Genomic DNA, 10,405 nt, shown 5'->3' with positions numbered 1-10,405 from the left:
ACTTATAAATACAAACAAATAATACCTGCTAGATAATAAAATATCATAGAATATCTAAGTATATTCTACAACCCCAGCCCCCTATAGGTTTGTTGAAGCAAACCAAATCTATGTGTTTTAAAACCAAAACTGGTATCAATTTTAGATATTTGTACTTTTTATATAAGTTTTGTTCAAAAATAAATATATATATAGAAGTACTTTGAACCAAAAATGGCTGTTAAAAATATGCTTTCCTTGATAAGTTTGGATATCTTTTTCTAGCACTAGAAGCTTTACTTAGTTATGATATACTGCTTATCAACACTTCTGGGGTAAAGCATTACCTCCAACAAAGCAAGCCACTACTCTTGCCACATATCACTCACTTGGGAATGGGTTTTGATCTTCTTACACACCAGACCCAATAAACTCATGGCCTCTCAATTCATTGAATATTCGATTGAAAAGAAATATCACCAATCACTCCAAAGGAAACTGAGGTTAAAGTCTCATTTGCACTTAAATAGTGCATTGGATTGGCCTTTGGATTTTCATTTGTGTCACGAGTCAAACTTCTAAACTCCTCCCTTCTCAAGAGCACCCTTCTAGCATCACGTAAGAGTCATTCTTTGACAAGGTAATGCAAGGCACAGCTTCTTCCGGATTGTTCTCGGTCGTATCATTGGTCATGAGAATCCCACTTGATGGCTGGGCTAGTTGTGGTGGAAAACTAGCAGTTTCCTGTAAGAACAAAATGAGCGTCAGTATCGGTAAGGTCTAGATTCAGATCATCACACATACTCTTCCAAGTGGATTGCGAGACCATTTCCAAACCTTGTGAACTGCACTAGAAGCGAGCGCTAATAAGCCCAGATCATTGTTTGTGAAGGTAAGTCTTGATATCTGTTGCAGAAAGTGTAAAGACTCAAGCTTACGAATAGTCAAGTACCTTGCTTGCTGGTAGAGTATCTGGCAGCTTTAATGCACGACAATGAGAGGGTTCCACAATTTCAGTTAGCTTCCACAGTTTGTTTGAGTCGTCTGTAGTTCGGGGTTTTGTCTCCGGGCGTCCATTTTCAATGCCGTTCTGCAGTTATATTTGTCATAAGGCATTTCAAAAGAAATTTCCGTCCATACCCCTCCAGTAAAGGGTACCGGTTGCGAAACTGGTCTGTCAATGGCCACAACCCCGCTGCCTGATGCACTTGCAACGTTCCCCTGAAGAAACATGCAAATTTACAAATTCCTTCATGGATAGACCGTCATACCTTTGTTTCCGGAGGTACTTTGTTACCCTCAAAAGACCGTACAAGCCGCAAGCCATCTGCATTAGCCAAAATCTTGAAACCATTGTCGATTGTTGTTACTGCGAGTAAAGAGCCTTCTTTGTTGAAACGAATTCGCGGGCAAGCCTACAGAGAACGTTATAGCAACGAATCTTCATCGAAACGAAAAAGTGCTTACAGGCAATCCGCCGTCGGCATCGATGGAGGTCAATAAGTTTATGTTGTCCATGTCCCAGAACTTGACCGAGAACTCGTCCCCAACCGCTAGAAAGCAGTTCCTAGTGTCGAACTGGACAACGTTTGGCATTCTCTTACGGAATCCAATGTACGTGCGTTTGATAGCCCCTTCACTTTCATTCCACTCGACAAGGAATGAGTCACCCTCCTTGCTAGTTCCGCACGAAAAGAGCCTACAAAACACACAGCCTCGTTTAGCGCGTGTCTTACGATAGAAACGAGACAAACGAGACAAACCTTGTGCCATTGTAGGCCATTGTTGTGCACCAACTTCCAGGCGCATCCAAGTCACCCCGTGAACCAAAGCAATCGTACAGCCACGCCTTGATTTTGCCGTCCATTGCTGCAGAAAATATGAACTGCCAAGAACAACAGTGTTGAAATCAGAGTACACGCTCAACTCACAATCTTACCTGTATACTTTCCTTGTGATGCGGACAAACAGAGTACACTGGCGCTTCGTGACCCTCAAAAGTGTATTTGTTGCGACCACTCACCGCATCCCACACCTGGTTTTTTCATCGCCCTTTCAGTCCATACTTTTCTCAACGATTATGCAGACCTTGATCGTTTTGTCATCGCCACAAGAAATAATGCACAGTTGCTTGTTTGGATGGGCAAATGCAAGATCGTTCACACTCCCCACATGCGCATCAATCTGTTGGAAGAGAAACATTCAGGTGTTTTCGTCTTCACAAGGTATAAACAATGCGTACATACCTCCACTTGCTGCCGTAGCTCGACGCCTCCAAAATACTGATAAACCTGAACAATGTGCTTATTGAAAGCCACCCCTGCACGCATGCAAAACGAGTTAGCTCAACAGCATATGACAATCGCGTGCACCTATAAAATTTCCATCTGGACTCCAAACAACCCTCGTAACAGCAACTGCTGGGTCTTCAACGAGAGCAGTCTGTAAAGCACGTTAGAACGCTAGAATTAGACATAAAAAGGACATGAGCAGACCTGGAGAGGCATAGAACACACTGAAACCTCCCAGACTTTGAACGTTTTCAGCGCGAGGCGTTCCCGCGTGGCCACATCCCAAATAGCAATTTCACCCACAATTGTACCAACTGCCAGAAAAAAGAAAGATCAGAGCGTTTCTACCACGGCGGGCACTGTACCTAAAAGAATGACTTGCTGCAAAGGGTGGAAGTCCATTGTCGCAACACAGGAACCCTCGTTGATGGTCCTCGCAACAGTCTTTGGAATATCATCTATCGTGTATGACGCTTGCTGAATGTTTGGTCCCGGAAAGTTCACCTGCATTTGCAAGTCACTTACAAAGTTCAAACTATCGCTTTCATCTCGACCTCTTCCACAACAGGTCGGTTTCGCTTCATTAGGTGCTCGGAATCAGCCGTCTGGAAATCAACCGTAGTGGCTGGCGGAAGCGTCCTGGGTCGCTCTAGCATTGCAGCTGAAAGAAACTCAGCTGAAAACTTGAAAGCGGCAATAGAACAAAAACCAGACCTGGGTTCAGAGCTCCGGCGAGAGCAGCAGGCTCTCCAACAACACCTGGATGTGACGGAGGATTTGGATTGGCCATCCCGCCTGCAAGTGCACTAGCTGTAGGGGCCGCTGGTTGGAAAGGCTGTACACGTTTCAAAACCAAAGCTGTTAGACAGTAAAAGTAAAGCCTGCAAGTTGCACGTACGATGTGCGCACCCAAGGGGGGGAACCCGCCACCTTTCGGAAGACTCCCGACCAAGGTACTGTTTGCTGGTGGTGGCGCGCGGGCTCCATTCGGCGCGCCACAGGTATGATCTACAAACAGAGTTTTGATATCTGGGTTGGGCCTAGGATTCTTGCAAAGCTGATGTTGCCAATTGAGGCTGGGAAAAAAGAAAAAAACGAAATGTATTTCTTCTATCAGCACAGAAGTAGCTGGAAAAGCAGGGACGCACCTTTGATTAATCAGCGTTCGGAGCCGTGACGCTTTGAGCCCCGGAAATGCAAGCTTCTCCCAGAACAAAGGATTGGCCTCAATCAGTTTCTTAAGCTCCAATAGCATTATGTTCCGGGCAGATTTCGTGTCCGTATACTTGGACAGCTGTTCGTTTTCTCTGCAACCAAGTCCATAGCGTGTCAGGACAGCCTACAAAAGGGCCTTGTTACACTTCAAACCTGAAGTTTCCCAGCGTAAGAAGCTGTGTAAGCTCCTTGTACAGATCTTCGTTGAAGGACGCAAACACTTTGAGGTCCTTGACTAGTATCTCCACTGCCCTCGCTCTATCTTGCCTGCAAACAACACAGACCGGCTCGCCACAAGAGATAAGAGAAAAGCAAAAAAACATAGAGAGAGAGAGAGAGAGAGAGAGAGAGAGAGAGAGAGAGAACTAGTCACTCACCTGTCCAAGGCCTCCAGGTACTTTTGCTTTCTTATCTCCAAAAAAATCTTCATGGAGTAGCGATTGTCATCCACCTTGGTGAAGCCAGACAAGTACCTCTCCACCTCGTCCCACTCCCCATTCTGGACCTGATCTTCAAGGTACTTCATGTTGAAGAAGAAGCCAGATTCTTGCTCCAGCCTGCCAAAATCACATAACACTTACATCCACCAACAAGAACAAACCACAAATCTCCTCACTTGTGCACCGTCTCCTTGAATTTCTCCTCATCCAGGAACTGCAAGATGAGGAACACGAGCTCCCGGCTGAGTGACGACATATCTCCTTGGACTGCTTCCCCTGCCGCCGCTGCCGCTGCGCTGTGCCCCCCTCCCCCCCTCTCTGTCTCCGTCTCTCTCTCTCTCTCTCTCTCTCTGTCTCTATATGTGTGTAGGTCCCTACAATCAAGTGATCACCTTTTTAACCAGTTAGCTTAGGGTGTAAGGGATCTCTCTCTTTCTCTGTTCATTCATTCCATATCAGTCTTCCAGCTGCATATACGCACGTTATTGGGAATGCATACCGCAACAGGACCGACTTTCCTCTAGACAGACCAAAGTAGTCGTGCTCTCAAAAGTCCGTTCCCTCGATGTATACGGTCTGAAAAAGATGATTTCTTCCTTCTTCTGTGCAAATCGTGTTTTTAACAAACCTTGTACGTGGGGGAGTTTGCGTCCGGGAAGCGCTTCGCCTCCACAACCTGGTCTTGTTCGTGCCCTTCAAAATTGATAATCGTCACCTGCGTGCATGGGGAGTCGTAAGAAAGAACAGAAATAGTGAAGCGATGAACCTTGAGCGGCTGGAAGACCACCATCGTCCTCGTGAACATCCCGTCTGGGCTTTGCATTGACAATCTCATACGCACGGCAGAAGTTGTTGATTGCGTTCAGCGGAACGCCCCTTCGACGCAGCCCAGGAAGCAAAGGATCATCCCACCCATTTCTCAAGCTTTGGCCAATCAATGCCAGTCACAACCATAAAGTACTAGCCTCTGCAAGCCCGTTTTTAGTTCATCACTACACTGCTTCACCCATGCTTTATAATGCTTACGATAGTCAATTACCTAAGTAGAGTACAATCTAATCTCTTTCTCACCACCAGGGCACTTCAAAAAAAATTCGGCACCAACAGCAAACCTAAAAACCTAACCTTATTGGTCTTTGAAAGTTTTTACAAGAGGAAGTAAAGTCACAGTGCATCGCCATCATCAGAAGGAGAGTGGAGGAACTCCTCTATCTCGGAGGCGGGCATGCCCGATCTCTTCAACCATTCTATTCCCTGCGCCCAAGAACAATCAATACAAGAGAGAAAAGAAGAGATATCGACTAGTTATACTCACTTGGCTGAGATTGGCGTGGCATCCATAGCCCGTGCAAAACATTTTGCCAATCAATTGTTGCATCTGGCGATCGCCAGCCATGGCAAGTTCCAGCGCCTCTAGAAACCATTGCCTGGTGAGCTGCGCCACAATCTCGCGCAACGGACCCTTCTCCAGCGTCTCCACCATCCGCCCTATAATCCCAAAATCTCTGGCATCGCTGCTCTGTTACCCTAAATTGCGCCTCCTCGACAAGGAAGATCCCCCCTCTCGGGAGAAAACAATGTCGTCCATCTTATTCGCGACCTTATTTCTTGCAAGTTTTTAATTCAAGTAACCTCCCGTATCAGAGATAAGCATGAGTTGGTGTGATCAAAAGCTTTCAGCCCTGACAAAGCTCAACTTCTGAAGCCTGTTGCCTCTGTTATGTCGAAAAAATTCTAGCCCTTTCCGGAGTGTTATATTTTACTATTAGTACTTCAGGCTTTGGAGAAGCTCGCACCATTGTTTGTATATCATTAGAACTGAGATTCCACAGGCTTATTCTCGCAAGACTTGGAAATTAAGGGAGCACTGGAAAGAAAAAAACAATTGATTTTCAGATTCCATGCAGGAGCCCATCAGTGTCATGCTTGGAAAAAACCAACGATCGCAATTGACTATTAGATTCTGCAAGGCATCCATGTGTTTACTCGCCAAAGCACCATTTAACATTGTTTTTCGACCTTTCCCACGTCAGCGTGAAAAGAAAGCCCAAGGAACTTCCATGGATCTGGAAACTATGTGAGAAGAAAATCCTAGATCAGCTTTCTTGCAAGACTGAATCGCTCCTGAGCAAAAACAAGTTAAGTTCCAGCTCTACGACGTAGCTGTACGTACCATTCACAAGGTGGTCGAGCGAACTAAGACGATTTGCATTGGTAGCACTGTGGAAAGAGGCCAAAGCTATTGATGTTATGCCGGAGCGCAACGAGGCTGGCCCATCCTCCAAAACCCACTCCCACGATCAAAACCCACAGTACTACTGCCAGATTCACGCAGTACATGCCAATCCAATTCCATGGCATCCAAGAGGGTGGCTGTTCCACGGAAATCTATAACAAATGCGATATGTTAGTGAAGAAAGAAAAGTCTAATAAGAAGTTACTTGCCATTCTATACGATGAGCTTTTGAAGAGAACCATATGAGCCGTACATGGCAAAACGTAGACACTGAAGCTCGCAAACACCGCTCCCACAACCGAATCGATGAGGCCGATAAAAGGAACCATAATGGCCACGAACCACATAACCAGAACTACAGGAATTCTGGATATCGATTTCAAGTAATAGTTGCTAGATCCATGAATGCCCAGCAGCCTCTCCCATTTCATGAAAACTGGAAGCGACAGGAAACCGAACTGCATGAACTGGATGAATGGGAACAAGTGTTAAAAGAAAAGCACTGTTTTATATGTTCTTTTACCTGGATCAAGTTACCTGGTGGACGAGCATGAGCACGATTGCCGTGACTCGAAACATAGAGTCCGGTAGAACCACGATAGAGTACGCGTGGTGCGCCATGGAGTCTCCAAATGCCCAGTACACAGCGATGGCGGACGGCAAAGTAAGCGTGAGTATGTAGGCTGAGCAGTAGAAGTAGACCGTCTTGAATTTCTCTGGCTTCTTCATCGCATCAACTATTTCACTGCGATTTGTTTCTTCCAGTGAGATTTCGAGATGAAATAAGAAAAGGCGAGCTTACGCTTACATGGTTACCGCGTGACCTCCAAAAGTATAGAGCAGGTTGGTCGCACCAACGAAGTATCCTGCCGTGTTGTTTGGAGCAGAATGCGTAGCATTGGAATTCTGTAGTGAAAGATTTTAGTTTAGAAAGAAAAACGATCGAGACGTTGATGACCTTTCCGTGGTAAATGGTAGCGATGGTTATATACCATGCCGTATAAGATGTTGCCACGATTCCTATGCACGACCAGATCCGGTAGTGCTGTGCTCTTGGGATAAAAACGATCAAAATGAAGCAAAACACAAGCAGGATTGTCCATGTTCTCTTGTCCACATAACTGTTTAGTAGGTACGATAAGCTGATATGCAAGAACTTGTGAAGACATTGTAGTATCGAATTTTGTCAAACTCATACCTTGAACAGCCGACCAAGAAGATAACGCACGTAAGAATCTGATAACCGAGGTTCACTACCAATCCGGCGAGCTTCCAATTTGAACCAAGTAACCCATCGAGCACTTCATACCACTGATCCAGAAGCACATATTGTCAACTCATACGAAAAGCTTTCATAAATCTCAAACCAGGATGCTCTGGGCTTCATAATCGACGAAAGTATTGGCCCTCATTGCTCTCTTTTCTCTGTAAATCACATACAGGCTCGATGTCATGTAGCACGACCAGCATCCCATTGCGGCGTAGAGAATTTGGTACGCAATGCCAGAGACGAAGCCCAATTGAGCAAAAGAGTATGGCAGCGTGAGGAGAACTTGCGAGACCTGGAAAGAAAGAAAGAAAGAAAGAAAGAAAGCGTCAAGAAAATGGAATTTTAAATTCAAATGACATCAACGAACCTGGAATGACGACGAATTTAGCCAAGCATCGAACACAGAGGTTCCTTCCAGAAATAAGACGTAGAACCAGGACTGTTTGCTAGATTGAGTTGAAGCCATACCGAAGCACCTAGGACGAACAAGGTGAAATAGGACTCCAGATCCAAGGATACGTGGAACAGTAGTTGTGGTGATAGAGATTGTTGTTGACTTGAACACGGGATGGAACAAAGATGATCTCGACATTTATTGCTTGTCAGAAAGCACCACAAGAGGGTGCCCGACTTTTCCTTGTCCGTACCAAAAAGTCGGCAAATACTGAACAAAATAGTAATAGTGAGAGCAAAGACTAAAAGGCCACCTGATTTGCATTTGTGCTTGTAAAACGATTTGCAACATTAGAATCTGTTAACGTATTCCACACCTGCAAGAATCGCAAGTTATAGCTGCTTGTAGAGAAAAGATGATCCAGTATTACATGTAGCTCGCCGGTAGTACCACCAATAGCCATTAAAAAGGGAGAGTCCTTACAGAACGACGCTGAGAAGATACCGCCCTGTGAAATCAGTCCAAACACTTTAGTAACTTGTTGAGCTCGGAAGGGACCATTACCACTTCGGGACTGGTTGTTGCAACGAGTGTGGGCGTATCGTTTGTCACATCCCACAATTTCACCTGCGTACTCGTCATCAGTTCCATAGTACACTAGCAAGACAAAGTGTAAGTCACAGACCGTTTTATCCAAAGACGCTGTTGCCAGTAGCTGCAAAACAACATTTGCATAAATCCCATCTGAAAAGCGTCTACAAGCTTACATTCTGAGCAGCCGAGTTGTAGGAAACTGCGCAAGTAGCTTTCTGATGTGCATGGAGTGTAAAGATGCTTGCGTTTGGACCTTCCTTGGTTGCAGTTCTTACGTCGAACCCGTACACATATCCCTCTTCTGTTCCCACCTACATCAAAAACATTGTACAAAAGAGTCAACAACCATGCAAGTGCCTAAAACCATTACGTACAGAAAACGAATGTGAAACGTGGGGATTCCAGGCAACGCACTCGACATCGTCAGAGACAGTCCACCGAAGTTCCGCCTCTGCCGGAGTTCTCATATCTGTCTAAATTAGAGTTAGTGACAGGCCACTGCGATTGAACAGGGAAAAAAGAGCATACCAAAACCACCGAGCAGTCATAAGATCCACTAAGCAAAGCCGTCGGTTCCTTTGGATTCCATGCAATAGATTGTACCTACGTACAAGACAGTTAGTCATTCTGATTTCCGTAACAAAACTTGTCCAAACCTCAGCAGTATGAGATTTAAGAGTGTGCTCGCACTTTTGTGCGACTACATCCCAAACTCTCACGGCCTTGTCAGCGCTTCCGCTTGCCAGTACGTTTCTGGAAAGCGCAGCAGTTCAATTTCTACAATCCGAGAAAAAATCTAAAGGAAACACACCTGTACTCATAGTTCCATGCCAGACCCAACACTGCAGTTTTTTGTTTCCTCTGGTAATTTTAGCACGCTAACATCCGAACAAGTTTTAGTTTGAGCACCATACCTTGGACTTTGTTTTCTTTTTCTTGCTTGGGTCGGGATTCAGTACACCCACTGGCTTAACTTCAGTTGCCTGTGCATGAGCAAATGAGGAACGGTAAAAGCCATGCTTGTTCCTTACCAGGTCGAGGTCCCATATCTCAATTTCTGGCTCTGAAGTACCAACAGCGAGAAAGTTTCCTGCAAAACTGGAACGTTAGTTGTCCCTCCGTATTTGTGCTCACCCTTGTCGCCGCCGTTTACGTTGCAATCCAGCCATGCGAGAGAAAAGGGTATAGACGAAAGAAGTACCTCGTGGTGTACGTACTTATTATCGTCATTTTCCTCATAGATGTACACCTGACAACACGAATTTCTCTAGCTTTAGAAGAATAGCGCGAAGCCAAAGGAAAAAAAAAAAAAGTACCTCGAGTATTCCAACTTCATCTTCGGTTTTGGCAGTCACAATCAGAAGATCGGTAGGCTTGATTGTTTTATCCTCTATCTCCTCCTCATCTTCATCCTGAGAGCCATGCTTTAGTTCCCCAGAGAAAAGAAAAAAATGGAGGAAAATATCATGAGAAGGCAATGACTTACATCATCGTCCACAAGGTAAGGATCCTTCTCTCCGTGTTGATAGTAAGCCGCACTGACACCACCATTCCCAAAAACTCGAATATCTGCGCAAGATTGTGTTCGAAGAAGAAAAGAAAAAAGTACAAAGAAAAAGCCAACCTTCGTTTTCGTCATCGTACGCATCCATGTTAAGCTCCGCAAGGCCGTCACTCACAGCACTTGCCGCTCCACTACTCTTGAGCGCCCTCGCGGCTGCCAATGCGGTCGAAATATCGTCTCCCTCGACACGCATTCCATCCTCGTCCTCGCTCTCCTCGTTCTCGGCGCTGGGGCAGCAAATTTCCCAGAAAATCTTTCCCCATTCGCAATGCACTCTCTTCATCCATACCTTTGCTCCGCCGGATCTTCCCCGAGGCCCTGCTGCAGCGCCTCATCGAGCTCCTCGCGAGATCTTGGCGTCTCGTCGGGCAGCGCCTTCGCCACGCCCTTGGGCACCCAGCACACTGCCGCGATCATCGAAT

The 10,405-nt window shown here is 45.7% G+C and overlaps 4 protein-coding genes across 5 annotated transcripts; all 4 read right to left on the bottom strand.

Annotated features, from left to right (window-relative positions):
• Positions 1 to 417: 417 nt before the first annotated feature.
• Positions 418 to 4,242, bottom strand: LOC9647139 (protein TPR3). Its single transcript, XM_024662386.1, has 20 exons — positions 4,102 to 4,242; positions 3,863 to 4,042; positions 3,639 to 3,752; positions 3,419 to 3,577; positions 3,169 to 3,346; positions 2,985 to 3,105; positions 2,825 to 2,931; positions 2,636 to 2,774; positions 2,496 to 2,584; positions 2,352 to 2,421; positions 2,226 to 2,299; positions 2,068 to 2,163; positions 1,919 to 2,014; positions 1,743 to 1,864; positions 1,447 to 1,678; positions 1,251 to 1,394; positions 1,120 to 1,200; positions 932 to 1,069; positions 784 to 885; positions 418 to 723 (listed from the first exon to the last, which is right to left on the bottom strand). The coding sequence occupies exons 1-20, from the start codon at positions 4,179 to 4,181 to the stop codon at positions 574 to 576; spliced, it is 2,472 nt and encodes an 823-aa protein (XP_024518154.1). The 5' UTR covers positions 4,182 to 4,242; the 3' UTR covers positions 418 to 573.
• Positions 4,243 to 4,895: 653 nt separating this feature from the next.
• On the bottom strand, positions 4,896 to 5,588 carry LOC112340709. The gene is made up of 2 exons (XM_024659556.1): positions 5,241 to 5,588; positions 4,896 to 5,179 (listed from the first exon to the last, which is right to left on the bottom strand). The coding sequence occupies exons 1-2, from the start codon at positions 5,406 to 5,408 to the stop codon at positions 5,090 to 5,092; spliced, it is 258 nt and encodes an 85-aa protein (XP_024515324.1). The 5' UTR covers positions 5,409 to 5,588; the 3' UTR covers positions 4,896 to 5,089.
• Positions 5,589 to 5,799: 211 nt separating this feature from the next.
• On the bottom strand, positions 5,800 to 8,028 carry LOC9647138 (auxin transporter-like protein 3). Of its 2 annotated transcripts, none has more exons than XM_024659485.1 (9): positions 7,799 to 8,028; positions 7,529 to 7,723; positions 7,360 to 7,472; positions 7,120 to 7,303; positions 6,970 to 7,067; positions 6,699 to 6,906; positions 6,371 to 6,628; positions 6,099 to 6,313; positions 5,800 to 6,049 (listed from the first exon to the last, which is right to left on the bottom strand). In XM_024659485.1, exons 1-8 carry the CDS (start codon positions 8,021 to 8,023, stop codon positions 6,122 to 6,124), a joined length of 1,473 nt encoding a protein of 490 aa, XP_024515253.1. In that variant the 5' UTR covers positions 8,024 to 8,028; the 3' UTR covers positions 5,800 to 6,049; positions 6,099 to 6,121. The 2 variants fall into 2 exon arrangements, with proteins under 2 accessions (XP_024515253.1, XP_024515254.1); XM_024659486.1 differs by having other exon boundaries at positions 5,800 to 6,038.
• LOC9661768 (periodic tryptophan protein 1 homolog) lies at positions 8,003 to 10,404 on the bottom strand. Its single transcript, XM_024659492.1, has 16 exons — positions 10,273 to 10,404; positions 10,044 to 10,210; positions 9,906 to 9,988; positions 9,736 to 9,831; positions 9,554 to 9,668; positions 9,451 to 9,509; positions 9,334 to 9,402; positions 9,231 to 9,280; positions 9,076 to 9,172; positions 8,948 to 9,022; positions 8,794 to 8,892; positions 8,593 to 8,730; positions 8,511 to 8,540; positions 8,390 to 8,452; positions 8,256 to 8,333; positions 8,003 to 8,201 (listed from the first exon to the last, which is right to left on the bottom strand). The coding sequence occupies exons 1-16, from the start codon at positions 10,398 to 10,400 to the stop codon at positions 8,127 to 8,129; spliced, it is 1,422 nt and encodes a 473-aa protein (XP_024515260.1). The 5' UTR covers positions 10,401 to 10,404; the 3' UTR covers positions 8,003 to 8,126.
• Position 10,405: the final 1 nt, after the last annotated feature.

The sequence above is a fragment of the Selaginella moellendorffii genome, unplaced genomic scaffold (assembly GCF_000143415.4).
Source record: "Selaginella moellendorffii unplaced genomic scaffold, v1.0 SELMOscaffold_2, whole genome shotgun sequence".
NCBI classification, from domain to species: Eukaryota; Viridiplantae; Streptophyta; class Lycopodiopsida; order Selaginellales; family Selaginellaceae; genus Selaginella; species Selaginella moellendorffii.
This window is presented reverse-complemented; position numbering and strand designations above follow the sequence as displayed.